Below are 27,660 nucleotides of genomic sequence, written 5' to 3'. Positions count from 1 at the left end.
AGTGGGTCACTAGGTGTAATAGTAAGTGCTGCCACTCCTACTTCCACTCCTTGATCCCTGGACCCATGAATCCTGGGGAGAAACAGCACCAATATTGGATGTTGATTCAGAGCATAGACTGCCTCTTGGAGAAATGTCTCTCATTTCCCCACTATTCTAATTCCAGATTTTAGTCCCCCAACCAGCTTGGCTCTGCTGTGGTCAGTTACGAGGGGACATAAAAACTGTGAAGTAGCATGTCACTTTGCATAAGAGACTGTAATCTGGAAACTTCATCTGACCAAAAGCTATTTTGGAAAAAGAAAATTCAAAAGAATGGCCTCTGAACAATCCAAATATGTCAATAATCCCCATGTACAAAGTCTTACAGATCTTACTCATAGGAAAGATCTCAGCCCCTTATTCATGGAGAAATTCCACTAATCAGAAACAGTGTTCTAACAACACAAGCTTGCTTATCAAATTTGAATTCCAGAACAATAACCTTAAAGAGAACCAGGTGATCTGAAGAAATTACTTCAAGGGAACATACAGAGCATGGAGAAATGGCAGTTGATTGCAAAGGAAGCAGACATGAGAAACTCAAATCAGTTCAATCTAGGCAAGGAAAGACTTTCATCCCAATGATTAAAATCAATCAATTTTCAAAACTGCTATTACTGAGAATAATTTTTTAAAAAGTCTTAGTACTTAAGAGAATAAACTCTTGGGTTATCAAAAAGTTTAACTATTTGACTAATTCATTATCCAGACAGGAAAGCTAAGTTTTCCTTAAATTTGATAATTATTGCCCTCAAGGTTATGCAACAGAACAGCAACACCCACAAACATGTATAATATCTACTATTTTTATTGAGTAACTATTATGTGCCTTACGCATTGTGCTAGATGCTTTACAAGGATTAGTACTCATCCTTTTACATCAATGAGAGACACTGTCTTCACTTTATGAGTGAAGCACAGACGTGAAGCAATGTGCCAAAATTCATTCCACATCTTAAACTGACATTGAGGTCTTAAACTGGATGCTATCTGTTTGTTGAAAACTGGGAACAAGACAGGCACAAGCTCTGTACTGAGCACAGAGCAGGACTGTTCTCTCTCTGACAAGCTGCCGCAACAGTCCTCTCTTCCATACCTTAAGCCCAAACAGAAAGTGAAGGTCTTGGCAGGGAGCAAGGGAAGTGGGAGCTTAAGGGACCCCTGGCCAAAGAGGAACAGAAAAGTGGGAAAATGGTACCTGTGTTATGGGAATGGGTGGCGCTGTAAACAGCTAAAACGATTATTTCTGCCAAGAGAAAAAAATCTAGACCAAAACCAAAACTTTAATTCTAGGAATGACTTCCAAAACCATGAATTTAATATTTCTGAAGATCCCACTGAAAAGCATAATTACCTCATTCTCCATCTGTTGCAGACAAGTCCATTTGTATGAACATTAGGCCAAGTTTCATTTTCCCAGAAGACTCCTTTCCACAAAAGGGAGGGTGCCTGCCTAGTGGGTGCGGTAGAAACTTTCCTTTTGAAAAGGAAAACTTAAGAACAAAGGCCAACTGGCCATCTCCACCAATATTTCTCACGTACGTTTCTTTCTTTCTTTTTTTTTTTTAAAGATTGGCACCTGAGCTAACAACTGCTGCCTATCTTCCTTTTTTTTCCTTCTTTCTTCTTCTTCTCCCCAAATCCCCCCAGTACATAGCTGTATACTTTAGTTGTGGGTCCTTCAGTCTGTACTGTGTGGGATGCCACCTCAGCATGGCCTGATGAGCGGTGCCATGTCTGTGCCCAGGATCCGAACTGGCGAAAACCCTGGGCCACCACAGAGAAGCGCGCGAACTTAACCACTCGGCCACAGGGCTGGCCCCTCTATGTACGTTTCTAATTGAACAATTCAAACTGGGATCTTTTCACCCAAACCTTCTCCTCAGGCTTTGTCTCCTCCCTAACAACCTGACACTGGTGTTCCTCAGTTTTGAGCCCCGGATCTCTCTCTCTAGCTAATTCATCCCCTGGATGCAATGCCAGGCCGCTGCCTAAGTCTGTGCCCTGAAGACTTACTGAGAATCTGCCATGTGCTAGAAGCTATGCTAGCTGCTGGGAATATAAAGGTGAAGAACACAAACACGGCCCTGCTCCTTGTGAAACTTACATTCTTGTGGAGAAAAAAGACATTCGATGAATATTTTTACAAGGATTTTTTAAGTACAATTGTGGTAAATGCTGAGAAGATGATGAGCATATTTGTACCATAAGAGAATATAACTGAGAGATCTAACTTGGGGGAGGGAGGGAGGAGTTGGTGACAGGGAGAGTCTGTGCCAGAAGAAGAGGCACAGGCACTGATTAAAGGATGGGCGGGTGTTAGTGAACCAAAAGGGGAGTGGGGCGAGAGAGGAGTGGGACACAGGAAGCATACTGCAGTGAGAGGAAACAATGCACACAGGAGCGCCAGTTGGGAAAGGGTTCTGTGGAGACATGGAACCAAGAAGTACTTATTTGGTTGGGGAGAGCTGGTAAATTTGGGATGAAGTGCACGAAATGAAGTTGGAGAGAAGCTGTGGGTCCAACATCCTAAGAGCAGTAGAAGAATTTTAAGCTTGGGGTTGATAGAATCAGATTTTCTGTTCAGAGTTAGACATGCTGAGTTTGAGCCATGAAGTCTGAGAAGAAATGAAGTAGGTACAAAGATATTCAGATCTGAAGCTCAGAAGACAGATTCTAGATCGTTGATGTTCATGTGAAAGTTATTAGCACACAGTGTTGGGTGACATCATGAAAGGGAGAGAAAATTCTTTTTTTTTTTTTTTTTAAAGATTGGCACCTGGGCTAACAACTGTTGCCAATCTTACTACTTTACCGCGCCCCCCGCCCCCGACCCGCACAGTTGTATATCTTAATCGCAGGTCCCTCTAGTTGTGGGATATGGGACGCCACCTCAATGTGGCCTGACGAGCGGTGCCATGTCCATGCCCAGGATCCGAACCCTGGGCCGCTGCAGCGGAGCGCGCAAACTTAACCACTCAGCCACGGAGCCGGCCCCGAGAAAATTCTTAAGTAGAGGGCAGAATGAGGAGAAACAGGGCCCAAGGCTGAGTTTTGAAGAACTCTTATATTTAAATAATGCACCGAGGACAAAGGTCTGGTAAAGGGAACCACGGAGGCATGATAAAACCAAAGAGAAGGTAGTAAGTGAAGGGTAGAGAATATTTCTGAAAGTAGGGAGACGTTTGTCATTTGCAGCTGCAGGGTCAGGTAAGACAGGGCCAGAAGATCCTTCGCGTTTATTAGTTAGTCCTGGTGACTAGCAGAGCAGCAGCAGTAGAATGATGAGGGGAGAAGCCTGAGGAAGGTGACGAAGTAGAATGAGATAGGAGATTGTGCAGAAAATTTTGGAGAGGTTCCTCTGTGAAGATAAGGAGAGAAGTAGAGCACAAGGGAGAAGAGAACGTACCTTCCACGGGATGTTTTCTGTTGCTTTTTTCCTCTTTGTATCTGAGTTTAGAACATATTTATATTTTTACAGGAAAAATTCATGCAGAAATGGAAGCAGAAATAAATGTGGGGAGGAGCCCTGGGGGTACTGGACAATTGATAGAGTTGGGTTCCCAGTTGGGAACCTTATCTGATGTTGATCTGCATGTGAAAGGAAAGGGCTGTTCCCTCCATTGAACTCAGAGGGGAGTGGCAAAGATAAGCATCACTTATGGAGTAGTCAGTGCCACTGCAGGGAATGAAGGATTTGTCATCCAACGATTCTTATTTTCTTTTTGATTAGGAGGCAAGTCTGTCGTTTGTAAGGGGAGCAGAAGGTGGATTACCGGGAGTGAAGGAAGTAATTGTTACAAATAACTGGAGAGCCACAAATCAGGGAGACACTGAGACTGCAAGACAGGGTCTCCCAGATGAAGCTGAGGGCCAGGAATTTACAGAGGTTTCCATTTCCTGCTTTTTCTTCTAGCAAGCTCATTCCTCAAGGCCTGCCCAATGGTCTTCCCCTCTAAAAGGACTTTCCATTGTAGGGAGGAAATCCTTCTTTGTGAACCTTCTTAAAGTCCTGGCTAGGTCTGAAAATTAAAGTGACAGAGAGATTAACAGAACAGCATACGAATTTATTTAAGTTTTACCTAACACGGAGCCTTCATAAGGAAATGAAGATCTGAAGGAACAGGGAGACCTGAATCTTTGTATGCTAGGCTTGATGAAGAGTGGGCAGTCGTTGTAGAAATATAGGTCAGAGAGTGAGAGCTCAGCATAGTAAAGTGGAGGAAACTCAGCAAGGCCTGTTTGTTCGGATGTGTTTTGAAGATCAGGATGCTCCTGTCCTCCAGGAGCAGGGAGGGCGCCTCACACGTGCGGGTCTTAGGACCTGCCTCACAGAAAAGGTGAGGGAAATTCAGAGAGACTTTCCTGCTTCTGCTGTTTGCTCAAACATCTTCAGCTTAAAATATTCCGTATGCCAAGGTGCCATATCTTGGGGTGGTGTGTCCTGAACCCCACCAGCATCACCTCTACTACAGAGAGAGTGTGTACTTCCATTCACATCTCTTTTTTAAAGACTTAACACATCACTGTTCTATCTGCTTAAATGTCTTTCTCTACAACTAGGCTTTAAAGGCAACACGGAAAGTGACTGCCCAGCATCAACCATTTCAGCTTTGTTCATCTCCAGTTCCTAGCAGTGTCTTAACAAATGGCAAACGACACAAAGGAAAAGAACTTGAAATATTATTTCTCCGCCCCAAGCGTAAAACAATACCAAACAAGTACGGGGACAAAAAGAAAACTGTAGAACTGGGGCTGAAAGGTTTACTATAGATAAAAAAAAAAAAAACAGAAACAAAAAAACTGCCCAGGAAGCTAGGAACTTCTGAGCAATATGCAGAGACGGAAGTGCCTTCAAGGACTTATTAACCTGAGACCATAATCAGCCATGAGTGACACCAGGGATCTGTAGAGTGACAAGCAGGATGGAGACCTGAAGAGAAGTCTCTCTTTTTTTAATACAAACTTCGATGGAGGGTTCACTTTTCCCCCTTCCTTTTAGCAAAAATTCCCCATAAGCAATATTTTGTCTTCGAGTCTGCTTCCATAATAACAAAAGCCCCTCCAACCGCAGTAGACTGGCTTTCTACCCTCCCTCCACCTAAAAACACATTTGGAAATCTGCAATCACATGTGGGGCAGGGGTGCCCATCTGGCTCTCTTACTCAGAATTGATGTCTCATTTCCAACTGTATTTCGCCCTTAATTTACAATAATCTTGAATCCCTGGTCTGTGTGTGCATGTATGGGAGTGTATACATATATATATTTACTTACGCATTTAATAAAAATATTATCTTTCGAAAAATAATGTTCATTTAAAACATTCAGTTAAACAAAAATCTCAAAGAAATAAGTAAAAAGTTACCTGATATATCACTAAGAAGAAATTTCATTATTATCATTTGATGAGTAACATTGTAATTTATTTTTTTAATTTTTTAAATTGAAGTATAATTGACATATAACATTATATTAGTTTCAAATGTACAATGTAATATTTGATATTTGTATATATTGTGAAATGATCATCACAATAAGTCTAGTTAACATCTATCTCTCCATACACAGTTAATTTTTTTTTCTTGTGATAAGGACTTTTAGGATCTACTCTCTTAGCAACTTGCAAATATGCAAATATGTGGTCTTAGCAACTATAGCAGCAAATTATTTTTGTAGATTTCAGATAGAAAGATAGACTAACGGATGGATGGATGGATGGATGGACTGATGGACAAATAAGTAGGTAGGTAGACAGATGATTGATAGAATGGTGAAGGGATAGACAGGCAAAAACTGGATTATACAATACAAGTTATTGGATAATAAATGCCTTTATTTTATTGGAATTGGAGGGAAGTAAAAGAAGTTGAAGTACAATTAAAGGATTGTACTTTCAATATTTGTTCACAGAAATGTTTTAAGATCGCTCTATAATTAGGATTATGAAAAACATTATTTTTAACTACTTGATCAATTTTGGATAATACCTTTTAATACCCTGCTGTGAAATATTAAGAATTTGGAACATTTCCTTTTCTCTCTCCTATCCACATCTATCTATTTTCGTTAACTGTGTTATCATTAGCAAGATTTATAACATTTTCTTCTTGTTCAGTAATGATAATTCCTACAGCTGTTGAATCTTAGTCTATAGTAAAATTAATTCAATGATCCTTTTATATCTGAAGCTAAACTTCTCCTACTAATGAAATGAACGTTTGTGCATAAGTATGCCTATGCTCCTTTTAAAAACGATATCTGATAAATATTACTAAATATGGGCAGCATTTGTGATGATCTTCCTCAACCAGTTTCCATATAGGAAACACTTACCTTATCTTAAAAAAAAAAAGGAAATAATGCTCAATCTCAATATTTCCATATTTGGGTGAAATTTGGGAGAAAGCACAAACAAAATTCTTATTAAATTGCAATCACATTTGAAAAATTTTCAACTCACATCACGTGTTGAATACAAGCCTTCACTCTTCTTTGGACCCAGGAGTTTCTTCATGTTTTCCTTTATGTTCTCTTTTCTCTGTTGTCTGAAAGCTTTCTCCTGATCACACAGAGCCATGCTAAATCGGAGGTCTGGGGACGAACTGTGTGTAAAACAGATGGGCATGAGCCAATGTCCCAGGTAGCCTTGTTCTACATCAGCCGGTCCCTGCAAGGCCCTGGGAGCTACACTGACACATGCTTACTGCTTCCCTCAAGCCATTACCTAGGAGGGGACCTGAAACAAGAGTATAAAATGATGGCTATCTTAAAGCAGCATGTTCCCAGGCATGTTTTCAGAAAACAAGGACTATCAAGTGTTTTAGAAAAAAATCAATAAGCAAACAAACAAGCCCTGATAAACTGCATATTACTATAGTAAAGACTTTGGGAAGTGCTTCAGAAAAGAAACCTGTTTAGATCTGTTAATTCTGGCACAGAATTTCCCAAATTTACCTGACCAAGCATTCCTTCCCTGACTCTCCAGGCCCCATTCCTCCACAGCACAACACTAATATCCCAGAGTCTGTGCCCTGAGGAGCACACTTGAGAAGTACTCTCTTAATGAATCACCTTGTCTAATGGATGGCCTCCTGTGACAAAGGAAGGAACTTCTAATGGTAGAACTTTGGACAACCACAAATGAGTTTATGACTGGTGGATTTCAGAACCCTTCATTATATACCCTTCCTTTCTAATCACGGCAGCAGCAATCCCTCGGATACCTATACCATGCCAGAAACCACATTAGGTATTACATACGGACCGCTGCAACAGGGGTGGGAGTCAATATCACATGTTATTATACACTATCGTATTACTTTTACAAGTCCATATTATAGAAGGAAAAAACTGAGAGGTTAGAATCACAGAGCAAATGTGATATACTTTCCATTATGCAATGATGCCTCACAAACCACCAGGTCCTAATACTGAATTCTAAAACCAGCTACTGAATTTAAAAATACTAAAAAAAAAAAAAAAAACCCCAAGCAATTTATGTTGTGATGTGAATAAATGCAAAATGTGGAAAGCAAGAAGATCACTAATAAAATACTGTCTCTTTACCATAAAAGTAAGTCCTTCTCTTCAGTCAATTAAATTTAAGTGATTTCTGTTAATTCAGTGTAATTCTTCCTTTAAAATACAGAACAAGAGAAGAGACTGCAAAGCCCCTCTATAGTGATATTTGATCATTACAAATAACATTTTAATTACTACTTCCCAAAGGACAAATATGGATAACTCACAAAAGAGCAAGTATGATTCATAATAGAAAATAAAAGAATAAATATTTCATTTCAATAGCAAATTTTAAAAATACTCATTATTAAATTAGTAATTTTAAAAAATATTTTAAATATCTATTTTCCAGCACTGGAAAAGGTAAAGTAACATTGTTATTATCATACATTCATTTTGGGAATATAAATTTGCAAAACACTTTGGAAAAGTGATTAGGCAATGAGCACTAAAAATAATTAAAATGTGTAACTCCTTTGACTGAGAAATTCTATTTCTGGATATCTACTTTAAGTAAAGTCACTGTAAATTTTGAAAAGATTACTTAATCATATGATCCAGTAATAAGGAAATGATCATTATATACAGTATATCAAAGCACTGACTACACAGCTATTAAATTAGATTATTATGAAGATTATGTAACAAGGTGGGAAAAGAATAAGAGAGTGAATTAGCCTTTTTTTTAAGTCAAGTCTTTTTCTATTATTATTAGTTATTACAATATATTAGGTTGAGTATCTTCTAACCACTTTAAGAAATAAAAATCTTACCTGCACAGTCGGCTCTGTGACTCTCCCTCACTTTTATTTCCTTTTCTGCTCCTCAGAGGAAACTACTACCTTCAACTTGCTCTTTATTATTCCAATGTATTTATTTATAATTTTACAATACATATTATGTCTCTAATTAAGATATAGAATCATTTTACAGGTTTTTAATTTTTTATAAATGCTATTGACTTTTTTATAAATGCTATTGCATGTTTTATGCAAATTATTTTTTTCCAATGAACATTTTGTTTTTAAGATTTATCTGTGTATATAAATAGAACTAATTCAAACATTTTTACTATTATTGAGTATTTTTATTATGTGGTTATAGAATAACTTACTTATCCATGAACATCGAGGTTGCTTTCAATTTTTTTAACTATTACAAAGAGTACCACTATGACATTTGATGTACACGTGGGAAACTTTCCTATGATATATGATCTTTAGAAAGAACATCTCATTAAATCATCACAATAGATATGCTTATAAAGTACTCTTTTCTATTTTACAAATGAGTAAAAAAGTGATTACAAATCTTTCAACCATTAACATAATTAGCAAGCAGTAGATTTAAATCCAGGACTTCTCATTCTAGAACTCATGTTCCATGTCATGCGCTGTGCTGATCATTATCTTACATTAACAGAGCAATCAACATAGATGTTTAGAAGATATCAGTACAAAAGTACCTAAATAAAATTCAAAATATTTGAGCAATTTTAAAAATATAGTAACAAAAGCATGGTTCCTTTATTTCTTCTATGTATTATTTTTAACTCTTCAATTAATTTTCTTTCTTGATTTTATTTTATTTTTAAGGGAAGACATTCCATGGAAAATAAAATTTTTCTTTAAAGAACATTTCTGTTAGAGTCAAGACAAATGAATGCATGAAAATAGAGATTGATTAAAGTTCATTATAAATACATAGCAAATTGCTTCTGGACATATGTACACTATTTAGCTGAGTTTTTGCTACATTTTTTGACAACTGTGCTTTGTTAAAGCCCATTTCTTTTACATAACATGGTCCTACTTACATCAGTGAAGACTATTTCCCATTAAAACAAGCAGCATTATTGTCATGGTCGAATAACAAGAATATTTCTAATCTCATGCCAAAATATACCACTTTAAGCAAGAATCAACGTAATGCAAAATAAAATTCAAAAAGCTGGATTGTCCTTTGATACTTCCTGATATGTATTAAGGAACAATGGTAATTTACGCAATAATTTACGCAACATGTTCCAGGGATCAAAATAAGAGAAAGAAATACCTAAACCCAATGTCATTGTATCCATCACCATTCATTCGGCAAATCACAAGATATGAGGATGTTACACTAACTTATGTGGTGTTTGTGTAAATAAAATGTGTGTACTAGTAACTTTGGTTGAACCCACTTTAACAGGGAAGTTCAAAGAGAGGTTGAGGGAGGTGGGATCTGCTGGATTCAGTTTAGATCAGAGATCAGCTAATTCTCAAGGCAGGGCAGACTCCCCTCAGACTCATCATTTGAAAGTAAATAGATGATTTTCCAACAGTCATTTCTGGAGGCCACTTTGAAAGAGCAACATGTTTCATGGAATTTTACCATTTGTAGTCCTGCTGATCACTATGAATAAAAAGTCTCAATTTTCAGTTTTCCTCCTTTATATGTTCCTATTTCTGTACACTTTTATATTTTTGAATATCTATCTGAATCAACAATGGAAAATAGGCTTAAATAACCAGATTCATTTCTCTGGAAATAGATATATACTTGAGGGATGTTTCTTTCTAAAAGCCCATATTCTGACATCTATTATTTAACCACCAAACTACTGGAAAATTAAGCAAAGAATATTAGATTTCTTTTGTAATGTTGTACCTATTAGGAGAGAGCTAAAGAAAAGCAAAATGCATTTAATGCTTTTTTTATATTCAAACCTGTCAGAATTATTTCATATATTAAAATTATACTCTTCAACAACTAAAACGTCAGTGGATCACTCACAATATTTTCCATCCAATGAAGTAAGTGCACTTACCAAACTTCAAGAGACATTTCCAGAATCATTTCAGTGACCTAAAACAGACACATTAGTCAGATTAGGTCATAAAATGGATGTGTATTATATATAATGCAAATAGTCAAAATAATTTTTGAGTGCCAGAGTGTTTTTAAACTAAAAAAAAAAAAAAAACCCTACCTGCAACTAAGATATACAACTATGGACGGGGGGGTTTGGGGAGATAAAGCAGAAAAAAAAAAAAAAAACCCCTAAAACTACAAGTAATGTATCTCCATGAAGACCCTAAATTACAGGTGCATTTCAATAAATAATTTTCTTGCTATTTTCCATCAGACATCTACTTATTAAGTCATTATAGCAAACCTAAGAATCGTCTCTGCATAGCTGTTTTCCTCCTTCACTAAAATGAAGTAGTTCAGTTCCACCATCATTTTTCATGAAACATAAAAATTGCCTGAGATCTAAAAACTACCAAGTCATTGTGTCTATTATTCAGGAGCTGTCCCTGGGCCTCAAAATCAGAGGCTGAAATGGCCGGGAGGTTAAAGAAAACGTGGGTGAAAATTCACACGAGTGCATTTGTGACAAGTGCGAGCTGCAGTAAACTGGAGACAGAACACCTACCCACGGTGGGCAGCAGGACCCAGGGGGAAGCCAACCGTGGGCAGCTCAAAAACCTCTGCAAATGGCATGGGACGCTCAGGTTTTTAATGTTTCAGCACTACGTGAGTCAACCAAACTTAGAGATGGACCCCATCCTGCCAATGGGCCAATCTTGGTTTAATAGAAAAGAAAGTGACTAATATCCAGAGAGAAAAAGGGATATTAAAAGGTGTCTTTCCAGAGACTATAAGTAAGTTGTATAGAAAGACCTTTTCAATACTATCCCTGCCATCAGCTACGAATATTCACATAACTTGAGATTGTTATGAGAACCAAATGAGAAAATGTTTTGATGTTTGCTGCACAACTGTAAGATGGTGCTATTATTTTTATCATATCAGTTACCATAATATAGTTCGAGGGAACCTGTTCAATACCTTCAAATAGAACAGAACTAGCATATGCCCCTTACAATGTGAACAGGATATTTTTAGACCCAACATAAAATGCCATAGATTATATAGGCTGTGTTTTCTTCTGGGTTTCAGGGGATGGAAAAAAACAAACTAGAAGGAGCTTTCTGAAAGGTTAAAATAAGTTCATGGATAATTCTCAGAAAGGTATTGGAATCATCTGTATAAGGATTTGCCTCTCCTAACTGCAAGCTCTGTCTTATGGAGGTTTGTTTTACTAGTTCATTGCACAGTATTTGGCATAAGCAGGTAATCAGAGAATATTTGTTGAATTACTGTGCATATGTGTGCGACCGGGAGCACATCAGACAATCTTTTCCTGTCAAGAAATACCTCACTGCTACAAGAGAGAAAATCATGGGCTGGACCAACCCAAATAGCAGCTCCCATGGAATTCTGTGACCTTTATTCTTCAAAGCAGCATATAAATATTACTTTGAAGTTAATAAAATAATCAAGAATACCAGTACAAATAGAATTATACATGCTCAGATGAATCATAGTTCGGTATGTCAAAAAGGTGATTGGCTTCGAAACAATTAATGTAATTGCTGTCTATTCTACCAATGAAGGTGTTGCTCACATTATGTCTATTCGCAGTTTGAAAATTTCAAATAGTCTTTCCTAAGGAGAGTTGTAAAACAGTTTATAATGAATGAGGTTACTTTGAATATTTAATAAGAAAAACAAGGTATGGGTAAAACCTGGTCTCTTTTTTTCAAAAAAAAAAAATACACGAAAGCTACTATTAAAATAAGACTAGATTTACTGTTTTTATCTCCAGAGGCCAAAAGCACCATAAGAGAATGGAAACTAAAAGACCAATATCACGACTCAATGTGGAGTTTTCCAACAAATGGAAAGATTTAAATCTGGAATGGGCTTTCTGTTCTAATGTGCCACCTCCTGACAGAAAGTGTTCAGGGAAAAGCTGGTTTCCCATCTGGCAGGGCCCTAAGCAATTTATATATTAAAATAGTCAATGCCTGAATATATCTATTGCCTACTTATCCTGACAACTTAATAACTAAAAGGAAAACCAACTGTACCATGTTTACAGTCCTATTCATCTTCTCTATAATAACAACACTTCTTGGATAAGACATTCGTGATCCTAGACAGACTGACAGGACTCTTTAAATAAAGGCAAGATGCAAGAAGAGAAGAGAGGATATTTCTGCCATTTGGAATATCATAGACTGTGTTGCCATAGTGCTCGTCACATGGATTGGGACGCTCACTTTCACTTGTTGCCCAAGTGGATCACCCACAACCAGGAGGAAATTTTAAACTCTCCCCCATGCACTATGTTCAGACACGCTATGAAGACTGACATTCACGATCTCTCTGCGCCTCTTACCTGGAACGTGTCATTCAGATAAAATAGCCACAAAAACATGTACTTCCTGTGAGGCACTAAACACTTATTGTATACTCCTTCCCACACACTGCATAAAGCTCTCCACTTACAGTCTTTCAGGGTGCTTGCATTATCAAGGCAATTAGAAGAAAAGGTGACTAAATCTCCAGGCTCTCCCCAATCTCATAATACTTAGCTAGAAATCAGAATAAGCGAGAAGAACCCCACCTCTTCTAGGAATTACAAATGTGAGAAGTGGGCTGTAATTTCCACATTCTTGTGGAAAACAACACTCTCTTCTTTGAATTCCACAGTGGAAAGCAATTTTAGAAGCTTATAATGCAAGACGTTTGGTTTGGGGACGGAGAGGGAAACTAGAGGAGAGAAACTATTTAAAAAAAAAAGCCATTCCAGGGTTAAGTTTGCCCACGCTCTGCTTTGGTGGCCCAGGGTTTGCTGGTTCGGATCCCAGGTACGGACCTACACACTGCTCATAAGTCATGCTGTGGTAGGCGTCCCACATAGAAAATAGAGGAAGATAGGTATAGGTGTTAATCTTCCTCAAAAAAAAAAAAAAAAGCCATTTCAAACTTAAAAGTAATTTAAAAGTTATCTAATCCACTAATTCCCTTGCAAACTTTCCAGGATCGTTTTGAAATAATAAAGTTAAAGGAACAAGCATAGTGTCTGGCATTAAGGGGGTCCTTTAAAATTATTGTTACAAAAAGATGCACACAGTCAAATAATTTTAAACTTGAGAATCTATCCTATTAGTAAAGAGTCTTCAAACATACTGTGCCTTCTCTTACGAATCTACTCGAGGATTTACAACCTTTACTTTTAATAAGACATTATTTTGAATTCTGATCCCTCTTGTGTCAATTTACTTTTTTTTCTCGGTAGAAATAAACAGGAACTAATAACATGTTGATTTAATAATCATTTACATCTTTCAAGAGAATTACATAATATTTCCTGCTTTATCTGTATTTACCTGACCTGTGTAAGATAAAAAGTAAAATTACATTAAAAAAATTAGGGTCACTTTTGCCATGAGTCATGTTTCTATACAATAAACTCCATCCTGTGAAGAAGGAACCGGATGTAAATCTAACAAGGAAGCAATTCAAAGGCAGAGTGGAAATTACAAACCCGCCAATACAAGGTAGGTCATATCTAAATAAATTTTGCATGTTTAAAATTAAATAAGACACTGATAAAATTATTTTTTAAAGTATATATGATTTCTTTTTTTGATAACACTAAAAATTAACATTTATTTTTTTATTGAGGTATAATTGACATATAATATTTTATTAGTTGTAGGTGTATAACATGATTCAATACTTGTATATATTGCAAAACGATCACCACTGTAAGCCTAGTTAAGATATGATTTCTTAATAAAATAAAATTAGCATTTACTACCAGGAATCATTTAATCCACTACCCAAGAATTCAGGCTAATTGTGCCCCCCAAAATATCCCAGACAGTCTGAAAAGACTCAAAAGATAAAAAAATACACAATTTCCCCTTTAGCCATGCTCTGCTCGATCACAGAGTTTTCCTCCTTACATCTGATGGTCTCTCCTTCTTTAATTTAAGGTCCCTTTTCCTTATATGGACATTGGAAATTCTTAAAGAGCTGTGTAATCATTAGCTATCACACAAAAAAACAGACTTCCTACAGCACTGCTATCAAACCAAAATACCAACTCTTTTTCTCCAAATGGGAATCTCTCAGACTCTCCAGTTTTTCTTTTTTAAATTTCACTTAGTTTCGTTATGCCTGTCTGAGTATTTCCCAGGTTTTCTGTCTTTCCCGTAAGTACATTCATTTATCTATTCATCCAAAAACGATTCTAGCACCTAATGTGTGTCAGGCTGGGTGTGACATGGTTCAGATGCTGAACACGTTCTACTCTCTGATGGAATTCAAGTCCAGTCGAGGACCGCAAAGATACAAGATCATTCTAAAATGCTCTATAATTTACAAGCTAAAAATTGTAGAAGTGCCAAAAATGCTCGCTTATGTTTCCATTGCTAGTATCTCAAAATAAAAATGGATCCCTTCTTAAAGCCAGGAATTGTCTGACCTATGTTTGAACTCCACCCTGCATCAATGTGATGGCATTCACATCTTAGCCAAAGATCTCCCAAATTTCTCACAAAATTATATAGTTCCCTTGTTTTCCCTTCCAAACTCTGCTTCATCTCATTCATTTAGCTAAATTGTAGTCTTTGCCCTCATACTTCAATACATAGTTTTCCAATGAAATCATTCTGATACCAACCTAATTCTGAACTCATCATCAAAACTCTTGTGTATTTTAAGCTTTACCACTCTCTTCCAGAGAACGACCTCATTGACTTCATTCATGTTCAAGTTGCAATCACGAAGAAGCAATAATCAAAGAAAGCAATTGGCCAAAATTAGATAGCACAGAAGCCTGGAGACATGGTTCTTCTAAAAAAATAACACTAACTCCTAAATAAAGATGGCAAATTAAAACACTGTATGATGTAAAACTTAGAGACTATCTTCCTCAAAGTATTTGCCAAAACAAACTAATTTCATCTAGAGCATAAAGAAGTGTAATCTTTCTCTGCACTACTAAACCTTAGCATTTTCATGATTCTCTTGAAGTAGGCTACTGCTTTTAAACAAAACACACTAAATTCTAAAGATCCTATATCTTTCCACTTTAAAATGGGATACTGTAACTCAAAGCCACACTTGATATATTCAGTAATGGGTGACTAGAACATTTTTGGACTCTGTTGAAACAAATGATTGCTGAATTTATAGGCTCTTCCTATAAATAAATAAGTTCATTTTGGTCAATAAGTTCAAACAAATAAGTCAGCTTAATAATCAATCAAGTCAGCTTCATGAAACACATGACAAATAGTTACATCTGGCCAGTTACAATTATAATGAGAATATCTAACATTTATTTAGTGCTTACCGGGCCAGGCACTGTTCTAAAACTTTCGATGCATTAACTCATTTAACCATAACCACAACTCTAAGAGGTAGGTACTATATACAATCCTGTTTTGCAGATAAGGATACCTGGCAAAGAGAAAAAAATTAACTTGTCCAACATCACACAGCGAATAAGTAGCAGAAGCACGATTCCAACCCAGGCAGTGGCTGGCTGAGTTTGAACCTGAGATTAAAAGCAGCAGGTTCTGCTAGTTTCTCTCGAATGACAACTCTGATGCTCACTAAACTCATGATTGACAAACACAAGCTAACTTAGATTTTATAAATGTTACCTGAAAAATAAAAAGTGTGGACTTAGCCCTAAGATTGGCTTTCTCCTCAAAAAAAAGTTCTAAAATTGAGTTGAGGGATAAATCAGTCTCAAGAAGAGCTGGATCCACAGCTTTCACCACCACTAGGCAATCATTCCATTCAACTCACTGACACATCAAGGCTGTTGCTAGATTTATTTTCCTCAGGTCACCCTGTACTCCTCAGTACTCATTATTTTCTACTGAAGTAGTCTGCTAAAGCTGAATCAACCTTTTGGTTTTCAATAGCAAACATTTGCTGCGTCTTTTCCTACTAACTTTTTGCTTACTAATATTTCTGAGGAAAAAGTCAAATTGGGTTTTCTCTAAATTCCCCATTACCTGGTCCAAAACCTTACGTGACTCACTGCTGTCTGTAAGATAGCATTCAAATGCCAACGTCTTGAGTTTGAGCTCTATTATGGTCTGATCCCAAGGTACCTGTTCTTCTTTCATGCACGAATGCTCTGCTCCTATCACATCTGTCTAGTCTCTGTTTCCTGAACATGCTTTTCCTTTCTAGTCCCATGACTATGAGCAAAGGCTCAGGCTGTTCTCTCCACTGGAACAGCCTTCCAACCCTTTAGAGATCCAACCACATCCTTCCTTTAAGGACAAGCCTAAGCCATTGATATCCACTGTAACCCACAATGGTCTACTGCAACGCCATCCCCTTGTGCCTCTCTGTCCTCAGCTCTTACCATTCTCCCTGGTACTCTTTCTTTGTGTCCAGCCATACTCTCCTCCCTGCTGTTACTCAACATGTCAGGCAAACTTCTGCTTCAGGATCTTTCTACCCAGAGAGTCTTCTGCCCTCGACACCATCAGAGATACTTTTCTTAGCCATGTTTTGGAACTGCATTTGCAACTCCCTTCACATATATATGTGTACTCCCCTCTCCTCATTCCCTGGTTTATTTAGCACTTATCACTATCACTATCTCACACAAGTATCCTTAACGTATTTATCTTGCTTCTTATCTATCTTACTAAGTAGAATATAAGTTCCACGGGGATAGGGATTCTTGTTTTGTTCACTGCAGGACAGACAGTGCCTAAAGGCTGTCTGCGACACACTGGGTGCTCAATAGTTATTTGTGAAATGAATGAATGAATCATTCCTTCTTATAACTCTCATTGCAATATATATGCACTATTTACTTGGCACTTAAAATTATAATAATGTAAATACTAAGCTCTAGTTAACAATATGCTGAAGTGTTTATGGGTGAAGCATGCTGTTGTCTGTGATTTGTTTTTAAATGCTTCCAAGAACTAAGATGGTTTGAGGATGGATAGTGGGAAAGATATGCGGCAAAGCAAGTACAGTAAAATGTTAACTGTAGAACCTAGCTGGCAGTTACATGGGTATTCAGTGTACGAATCTTTCAACTTTTTATATGCTTGAGAATTGTGATAATAAAACTTGGGGAAAAAACATCATGCTTTAGAAAGGCCTTCCCTGATTATATAAATGGTAGTTGCCCACCAACTGTTCTCTATCACATCCTTCTGTTTTATTTTCTTCATAATATTTATCATGAGCTGATGTTGCATTGATTACCCTTTCACTCTGTTGTCTATTTACCTTCCCCATTATAATACAAGCTCCCTAAGAACCAGAACATCACCTATCATGTCCTCTGCCATTTGTCCATCATCAGGAACGTTGCCTGGCACATAAGTGGTTTAACAAATAACTCCTAAGTATGTAAACCAATGAATAGATGCCTCATGATACTGCTTATTATATTACTTCTCAGTTGATATATGAAGGCCTACTCTTTTCCCAACACATTATTGGTTCCTTGAAAATGGAACTTTTTGTAGCTTTCTTAATGTTTAGCAAAGTTTTAAGTGCACAATAAAAGCTCATTAAAAAATTATCTATTGACAGGTTATGTGATTTTAAAATTATATAACAAAGATTTTTATTATTATTATTTGTTTCCATATCTGTAAAACGGAAGAACTGAAAACTTTTGGGTGAAAATGGTCAAACAATAAGACATTCTTTCTGAATCACGGAATTTTATAAACTAGAAAGGATCTTAGAAATAAGTTAATCAAAACTTCATTTTAGAAAAAAAGAAAATAACACTCAGAGGGAAAGACAACTCAAACCTTCTAGAGAGAGGTCAGTGACAGATAAAATGAGAGTCTGGGTCTCCCAATTCCCACTTCCTAGCGCAAGTAGGTGGGACAGGCACTGGGGAATCTGGCATCTCCATTTGGAGGCTCCTGCTCTTTCTCCAGCTGGCTGCTGGCCGCAGAAATCACTCTATGTTGACTCAGTACTAACTTTTGGATGACAAAATGTTGAAGGGGTTTTTGCTAATCAAGTCCTAAAGCACTCACTCTTCTTTTGTCAAATCCATGTGCTCACTTTACTGTCCCAGATTGCCATAGTCATCTCCAAGAACTGTTTAAAAACTTCTTCCCCCACATGATTCCTTCACAACCTGTTCCCTCTTACAAGCTCTGAACATTGCAGAAAGGAGACCGTCGTCCTCTGAAAGATTCAGAGATTCAGAGATGAGGACAGACTGGATGTGTGCATAGGGCACGTCACGCGATCTGGGGATGACAGGAGGCTCTCCAACTAGCCATCACGCATCTACCTCTCCCCCCACTCCCATCACAGGTCACAACTCAAAGAAATGTTGTTCAGATGAAAACTACAAAGGACTCTTAAGAACAGAGTAATAAAAAAAAAGCTGCTAGGCCAACTGTTTTCTCAGGCACACTTAAAAAAATAATTATGTAAGCTACTTTAAATTCAGGAATGCAGAAGGTCTGTTTTAGAGCCCGAGGGTTACACACCTAACCATAGGAAATGACAGGAGGAGAGGAAATGCATGTTTCCCTACAATATCTTCTTTTATAATCAGTCTTTGTGTCATAGACTGAAAAGCAGAAAAAAACATTATACTTTGGAAAGGCCAATCCATGCTTACAAAACCCTGAGCAAACGTTGATTGAGAACAGGTCCTAGCAACGTGCCATAGGCGAGGTCTGTGGATGTGAGCCTTTGGCCACCTCTAAACTCCTTGCCCCACTACTCACCAACACGGACCTGGCAAGCATGTAACCTGCCCTGCCCCAACTTGCTTCCTTCTTGCAAGACTCCACGCCTTTGCAGTTTCTCCTGCCTAGAATGATCATCACTGCTTCTCTGCCTGCTGAAATCCTATTCTTTTCTCAAGGTAAAACAAGAGCAACATTTACATAGTGCTTAATGTGTACCAGGCACTGTTGTAGGCACATGTATGTATGCATACACCTACGCGTGTATAGTATTTATATGGATTTCTATAATCAATTATTATTACATATTTAATACAAAGTTAATTATATGCCTAAGAAACCTACAACTAACATATAATATGTATTTTCTCTAAATTATATTGAATTATAATTTAATAACTATACTTAAATATATTTTAAATATATTTACATGTAACACACATAGGTATATTTATATATATAAATTATAAAGACTCCCCTTTGAGATATTATCTCCCCTTTGCAGATGAGTAAACTGAGGCACAGAGGATCTAAGTGATTTCCCCATGATGAAACAAGGGACAGAGCTGAGATTTAAACACCAAAGTGCTTGGCTTCAAATGCCAAGGTGTTAACCACTGTGTTCACTGTTCAACCTCTTCAAAGTCCCCTACCAACACAGTCACCCTGGCCTCCTCTCATGACACGATCTTTCTTTGTTCTGTCTTCCACTGCGCTCTGTACCTCATTGAGACTCATCTCACTGCATGGAGGTTCCTTTTTGTCACATGTCTATAGCTCCTTATGTCCACTTCCCTCTCCAACCCCTACCTCAGTGCTAACCAGATGAAGATAATTGGGGGAACAGCTTCCTGTACCTTGTTCTTCTTTACATTCCCTGCACAAAACACACTGGCTGATACACAGTGGATTTCAATACACATTTGCAAAAGGAATGAATGAAATAGCTTTAAAAGAGGTCAACAGAAATTTGGGCACTGGATAGAAGACATGCTTCCTGGAGCAGCCGAGGGGATCACAGGGAGTGTGTGACTAGAGTATCCTTAAGGCACCTGGGTCGCTCTGATGGCATGAACTGGTCAAGTAGCCCTTTGGGCTTAAGTTAGTTTCTAAATAGATATACATTCATTCAGTAAACATAAACTATGTATTAACTCTGTACTTCGGCATGCATAACCAGTTTCCTGACCTATAGGATTGTAGTTTATGGAGGGGTGGGAATGAAAGATTGAACAGCTTAAATGATTCAGTCCCAATGAATTCCACAGATAATTATCATCGAGTTCACAGAAGGAAGAGGACATGTTGGATGGTAACGCTCAGGAAAGGAGGTGAGAGCTAAGAGACAGGCAGGTTTGGGTGAGGAAAGGGATTTCAAAAGTCATTCCAAGGTTGAGAAAAACAGTTTCCCACAACAAGAAGAAACTAATAATTAACCAGCCTTCTGCATGCTGGTCCACCAGTTGTTTACACTTCTCACTGTAAACTACCCAATCTCTTACAAAATTCAAAATCCAATGTTTGCTCTGTATAAATAATTTTTCTAGGGTTTTATTACTCCTAAATAAATTATTGCACTTCAGAAATGCAGCAAATCTAGAAATACAGTTATGCCTCGCCTAACGATAGGAATACATTCTGAGAAATGTGTCCTTAGGTGATTTTGTCGTGTGAACATCATAGAGTGGACTTACACAAACCTAGATGGTACAGACTACTACACAGCTGGGCTATATGGTACCAACCCTATGGGACCACTGTGGGTACACGCGGCCTATCGCTGACGGAAACGTGATGCAGCGTGTGACTGTACAAAGATAACAATAACCTCAAGACCATTTCTGCTGACTTTTCACTGCTTTGGCCCTAATTATGTGAGGATTATTCGAGATGGAAGTATCCCTCCATAGAGGCTTAATTTATTACTACACCTGTAATTTTGGAATAATTTGGATGTCCCAACAGTTTTCTTTGAGTTCACTCATTCGTTCTCTCTCTCTCTGCCCTTCCTCTCAGATTTTACATTTCCCTTATTTTCCCGAATGTTTGCGTTAGACCTCCCAATGGGGTCCAAAGACATTGCTGAATCCCAGTGTTACTATCTAGAGCCACAAAAGGTATTAACGTCTCTGTGGTACTTAGTGTAATACCTCAACCAAAGTTTATAGATATCAGAATAATAAAAGATTAGGAGAAGAAGTAAAAGGAAAATAACATTTTCCCTTTAGAAAACAAAACTTTCTCAAGAATAAATAAATAAACTTTCCCAACATTAAACCCAACTCTCCAGAATAATAGATTTTATCTGACTTAAGGTTGAAAAATAACTCTGTTGGGTTGCTTACTTGGTTGAAAATGAAAGGAACCTCTTTCTTCTCTCCCACTTTCATAGACGATATGGGAAATGTTGCTGTCCCCAGAGTTTCATCCATGACATAATTGGCATCCATTAATGTAATCTGGGGAGGAAAAGGTAGAGCACAAGTATAAAATTCCCCTTGGATCTTGAAAATGTAAATTGTCTACCACACTTAAAAAATGAAAGTTCTCAGGGCCGGCCCAGTGGTGTAGTGGTTAAGTTCACATTTTCCGCTTCTCAGCGGCCCAAGGTTCACTGGTTCGGATCCCAGGTGCAGACATGGCACCCCTCGGCAAAAGCCATGCTGTGGTAGGCGTCCCAAGTATAAAAGTAGAGGAAGATGGGCATGGATGTTAGCTCAGGGCCAGTCTTCCTCAGCAAAAAGAGGAGGATTGGCAGTAGGTAGCTCAGGGCTAATGTTCCTTAAAAAAAAAAAAAAGAAAAGAAAGTTCTCAAATGATATTTAATCATCATTTGAGGTTTTCAGTATTCAACCAGTAACGATACTTTGTCTTTTCTTTCTGAACCACATTCGTTACTAAAATAATAATCAATGTTTTCATTATTATGTTTGCAAAAATAGAACTTTATCCCCTCTCAGGGGAAATGCTATTTTGGAATATGAGAAAGAAATGAATGTACAAAATTCATGCCACTATTTTGGGAAAGATGTATTAAAACTTATTTTAAAGTTAATTGTTTGAACTTTAAGTTAATAAAAAAAGTTGACTTATTTTAAAGTCATATCAAGTAACAATACTTTTATTCTGTTGTACTTGGATCCTCCTCTTTATAACAGAAAATAGGCTTTCTCCAAAGCACATGGGGAGGGTTCTTCCCAGCTCTACCTAACTCCTGCATTGTCCATTGGACACTCACATAACTTGATGTGCGCCATCTCGTCTACCATGTTGCCCAGCTGGACTCTAACTGGGGAAAAGAAGGCAGTAAGGGGACAAACTCAAGCATCAACCTCAAATGAATGATGACCATCTAAGTCTCTATAGGATTCACTTACCTCCAAAACATTTTCCTGATTCGGATCCAAAATAAATTCAAAGGTCTCATTCCACACGGGGTTTATGTTGTTATTGAAGTGTCTTGTTCTCTTCCTGCTGTCAGGGGTTGAGGAGATGAAAAGTTCCACGTAGGGATCTGGAGTGTCAACTATTAAAAGTAAACACATGGGAGAAGGAGGCAAAAATGTGATTCCTAGTTCCTTTTTTTTTTTTTATTTTAATTTTTATTTGCAGAGCAGTAACATTGGATTATAACATATAACTTTCAGGTGTACATCATAATATATTCTGAATTCTGTGTAGATTACATCATGTTCACCACCCAAAGACTAATTATATCCATCACCACATATATGTGCCTAATTGCCCCTTTCGCCCTCCCCCTCCCCCCTTCCCCTCTGGTAACCATCATTCCAACCTCTGTTGCTATGTGTTTGTTTGTTGTTGTTTTTATCTTCTCCTTATGAGTGAGATCATACGGTATTTGACTTTCTACCTCTGACTTATTTCACTCAGCATAATACCCTCAAGGTCTATCCATGTTGTCACAAACGGCCAGCTTTCATCACTTGTTATGGCTGAGTAGTATTCCATTGTGTCTATATACCACATCTTCTTTTTCCATTCGTCCCTTGACGGGCACCTAGGTTGCTTCCAAGTCTTGGCTATTGTGAATAATGCTGCAATGAACATAGGGGTGCATGTATCTTTTATGTTCTTTGGATAAATACCCAGCAGTAGAACAGCTGGATCATATGGTAGATCTATTCTTAATTTTTTGAGGAATCTCCATACTGTTTTCCATAGTGGCTGTACCAGTTTGAACTCCCACCAGCAGTGTACAAGGGTTCCCTTCTCTCCACATCCTCTCCAACACTTGTTGTTTCCTATCTCGTTAATTACAGCCTTTCTGACCAGAGTGAGGTGATATCTCATTGTAGTTTTGATTTGCATTTCCCTGATAGTTAATGATGTTGAACATGTTTTCATGTACCTGTTGGCCATCCGTATATCTTCTTTGGTGATTCCTAGTTCCTAATTTATTTTTATTAATATGCATTGTCAGGTTATTTTCAATGAGTCTGCAGTAACATATTCAAAATGTCTGAGACAAGATAATATATAATATAAGAACATTGTAAATGATATACTTTTTACATATCTTGTCCCTGCCCTTCATAACAGTCCTGGGAGAGAAAATCATTTATTAGGTGTTTTATTCTGTCCATGTAGTCAACCTCTCAGTCCAACTACTAGACAATGAGAGCAATCTCACCCAGCTAACCACAGCGTAACTTTCACTGCAGGACTATCATGGTGACAAGATCATGGGTTCAGGATCATGATGCTTGTCTATATTAGAAAAATTATCATAATTACTTTATTTGCCAAAAAAAGTAATAAAATTCAGTGTGAAATAAATATTGTTTGTAGTTATAAGGTTGCCTTGTATGGTTGTACAGGTTGTGCACTGAACGACTCTAAGGGGGGACATTTACATTAGTAGTCAACATATATTTCTGAATTTATTGTGGCAGTATCAATCAGATGGAAGTGAGTGTTTCAAGAAAGCGATAGTTTTTTGTATTACATATAAAGGCTCACTTGAATCAGGGCATGACATGTGTCCCATTTTAAATACAACAGTCTCCTTAGCAGTGGGAGACATTCTTCCAAGATCTCCCCAGTGGATGCCTGAAACTGCAGATAGTACTTAACCCTATATATAGTTTTCTCCTACACACACATACATATGATAAAGTGTAATTTATAAATTAGGCCCAGTAAGAGATCAACAACAATAACTAGTAATAAAATATAACAATTATGCCAATATACTGTAATATAAGTTACCATAGATCTTAGCAACCTCGGCGTATGATTTACTTCCTTTCCTTTTAAAGTCTAGAACTTTCACGTCTTCACTTACAGGAAGCACTTTATGGCTTCTCTTTGACATATCTGAATCACTACTCTAGGGCTCTGAGTCCATAATTCAGTCAAATAAGAGCCACTTGAACACAAGCTGCGATAGTGGGACAGCTGATCTGATAACTGAGACAGCTACTAAGTGAATAATGGGCGAGAGGTGTGTACAGCATGGAAACACTCAGATGAGTCACGTCCTGGGGTGGGACAAAGCAGGATGGTATGAGATTTCATCATGCTACTCAGAACAGCACGCAATTTAAAACTTATGAATTGTGGATTTCCAGAATTTTCCATTTAATGTGTTCAGCACATGGTTGACCATGGGGACCTGAAACTGCAAATAAACGGGGATTACCGTAGAAAAAGATAGCTGCAAATAAAGAAACTATTTAAATTTCCTCCCATTGTATATTCACTCAACAACAAGGCAACTGACGCCGAGCAGTAGAAATATTGATCCTCTCTCTTTGGTGGCTCCGTAGAATCCCTCATCTTCTTACAGCATTGTACACACTATATTTTATGGATGAAATTATATGTCTATCTATCTTTTCCAACAAGACTGTCAACAACTTGAGGGCAGGGACCAAGTCTTACTCATCCTTCTATCTTCAGAACAATATTTAAGGTCTCCTAACTTAAGGACTTGACTTTTCTCGTTAACACATCCTTTCCCACGTGGCCATTATAATTCATAACCACAAAAACCAATAATTGAGTAATGACTCTTAGGAACTATTATACACATTAGTCTCATTCAAGTCTCACAACAGCACTATAAGGTAAGTACTTTGTTTTACCGTTGAGGCAACAAGAAATGAGAGATGCTAAGCAACCTGCTCAATATCACACAGCTAGTAAGAATCAGAGCCAGATCTGACTGCAACGATCATTCTCTCAATGACATCATGCTTCTAAGCGCTAAAGATGAGATCATAAGGTATGGAAAGAGGAGCTGCACTTAGAGTTTTGGAGAAGAGGGAGAAGGGAGAGAGAGAGAGAGTGGTGAAGAAGTCCACACAAAAAGACACAAAAACTGAAAACAAAGGAATGGCAAAAAGGATAGTTCTGAAATGATTGGTTTTCAAAGAGAACTTTTTTAAAATAAACTTTGTCCTTCGACAATAGTTATGGTCATCAAATAACGTAATCAGTCCCCTTCATTTTTAAACACTGCTCATAATTCTTCTACGTGGTCATCAGATTTTCTTTTAAGTGTTCTTTTTTGCTGCAAAGTGGGAAGATCTACAAACGAGGTATAAGCATTTGGGATCGTCTTGTATTTAATTTTCCCGCTTGGACCTTATGCATCAAGGAGCTCATGCATTATGAAGCTTATGGTCAAGGGCAGCTGAGTCTCAAAAGTGATCGTGCGATATAAACGCCTAGGGTTCTGGTTAAAAACACAGATCCACAACCCCAAAAGCTCAAAATCAGCAGATCTGTCATGGGACCAAAGATCTGCATTTTTTTTTTTTTAAGATTTTATTTTTTTCTTTTTCTCCCCAAAGCCCCCCAGTACATAGTTGTATATTCTTTGTTGTGGGTCCTTCTAGTTGTGGCATGTGGGACGCTGCCTCAGCGTGGTTTGATGAGCAGTGCCATGTCCGCGCCAAGGATTCGAACCAACGAAACACTGGGCTGCCTGCAGCGGAGCGCGCGAACTTAACCACTCAGCCACGGGGCCAGCCCCCAGAGATCTGCATTTTTAAACAAATATTCTAGCTGATAATAAGGTAGGTCATCTTCTGTTCATACTTTTGATATCCTGTTTTAGAGACAAGGAAACAGTTATTGCGATTACACTTATTTATTTATTTTTATGGAGATATAACTGGCGTGTAACATTGTGTAAGTGTAAATGTACCATGCGTTGGTTTGATATATTTATACATTGCAATTTCTAATGCAGTGCTTATATATCTCAACAGGACCATGGAAGACGAACTAGAAAATAAGAAGACTGAGGAGGAAGGATGGTTAGGGAAAATGGGGCAGAGAGAAGGACAGGCTCCAAGGTGATCTATCCACCTCCTCAACCAGGGGATGATTTTTGCTTTTCCTTAACAGTGTTCCTGCCATCCTGCCAGTGCTCAGGGTTGCGAACCAGAAATAAAACTACATATTTAGAATAGCACGTGGTAGAAGATTATAAAGAAAAATATTTTTCTTCTTTTGAGTAGAAATAAGCATGTGATTTTAAGGAGAAAATTCAATTGGCACTACACATTAAAATGTACAAAAATGTCGCTTTTCATCATCCCATAGGGCTGGTTCTTTCCCATGACACTAATGCTTTTTCATATTGTTCCCCAAAATGTTAGAAAACACAAAACCAAGCAAAAGCCAATCTAGAAAACACAAAGTATGTGGGAAGGGAGGGCATGCAGATGGTAAACATCATTCATTCATTCAACAAATATTTGAGTACCCACCATACGCCAGGAACTGCCTATCAAGAAGCTGTTTGGCTTTGATAGGGAGCCAAACACGAAACTGCAGATCTGAATTATGGAAGTGAGTCAAATGCTAACAGCCTAATTTTAGAGGCAAGGGAAAATGGGAGACAAGCAGATACACTACACCGTGACTAGTAACTCAGTCACGGAGATAATTACACACAAATAAAGTCAAATCGTAGGTGGGGAAATTGCCTTTGGGGGCTTGATCTTCATTTGAATCTTGAAGAAGAGGAGGGAAAGGTTTCCTTGGGCCAAATAAGAGAGAAAGCAGAAAACGATGTTCCTGGGGAGGAACCAGATAGGAAAGGATTGCAGCAAATTGAAGTGGCATAAATCAATCGGTGGTATCACCATCTTCTGAGCCATTTTGGACTCTCCATGGGTCATATGCTTTGAAAAATTCTAACCCTGACAAAATGATAAAGAAAAATACCACAAAACAAGATGCCAACATTACATTTATATGTTAAATCATCAACAGACCCTTTTTAAAAACTGGAATCCAGTTCAAAGCTTTGTCACTTTAGTTTCTTCTTCTTTTCACTTTTAGATAAAGTCAATATTCTCAAATGTTTGTCAAGAGTGGTAGTTTATCTAGTTTCTTCTCTTGCTTCATTACCAAGAGACTTCAAAATTAAGATGTCAAAGGGTGCTGGACAGGAGAAAACCACTGACAGCTGCAAACTTTGATATTACAATCTGCATCCTTGCTAATCTTTGCAAACTAAGAAACCTTGGTAGGAGTGGTAGACACCGCAGGATGA

At 37.7% G+C, this 27,660-nt stretch overlaps 1 protein-coding gene across 9 annotated transcripts in view; it reads right to left on the bottom strand.

The window, feature by feature from the left end:
• The window catches only part of PLA2G4A (phospholipase A2 group IVA), a 149,829-nt gene that overhangs the window by 54,936 nt on the left and 67,233 nt on the right, over positions 1-27,660 (bottom strand). For all 9 annotated transcript variants that reach the window (XM_070266167.1, XM_005609738.4, XM_070266168.1 and 6 more), the window contains 4 exon segments: positions 22,502-22,650; positions 21,470-21,583; positions 10,376-10,413; positions 6,506-6,647 (listed from right to left, as the gene is read on the bottom strand). In XM_070266167.1, coding sequence (XP_070122268.1) covers positions 6,506-6,647; positions 10,376-10,413; positions 21,470-21,583; positions 22,502-22,650 — 443 coding nt within the window.

The sequence above is a fragment of the Equus caballus genome, chromosome 5, assembly GCF_041296265.1.
Source record: "Equus caballus isolate H_3958 breed thoroughbred chromosome 5, TB-T2T, whole genome shotgun sequence".
Taxonomy (NCBI): Eukaryota; Metazoa; Chordata; class Mammalia; order Perissodactyla; family Equidae; genus Equus; species Equus caballus.
This window is presented reverse-complemented; position numbering and strand designations above follow the sequence as displayed.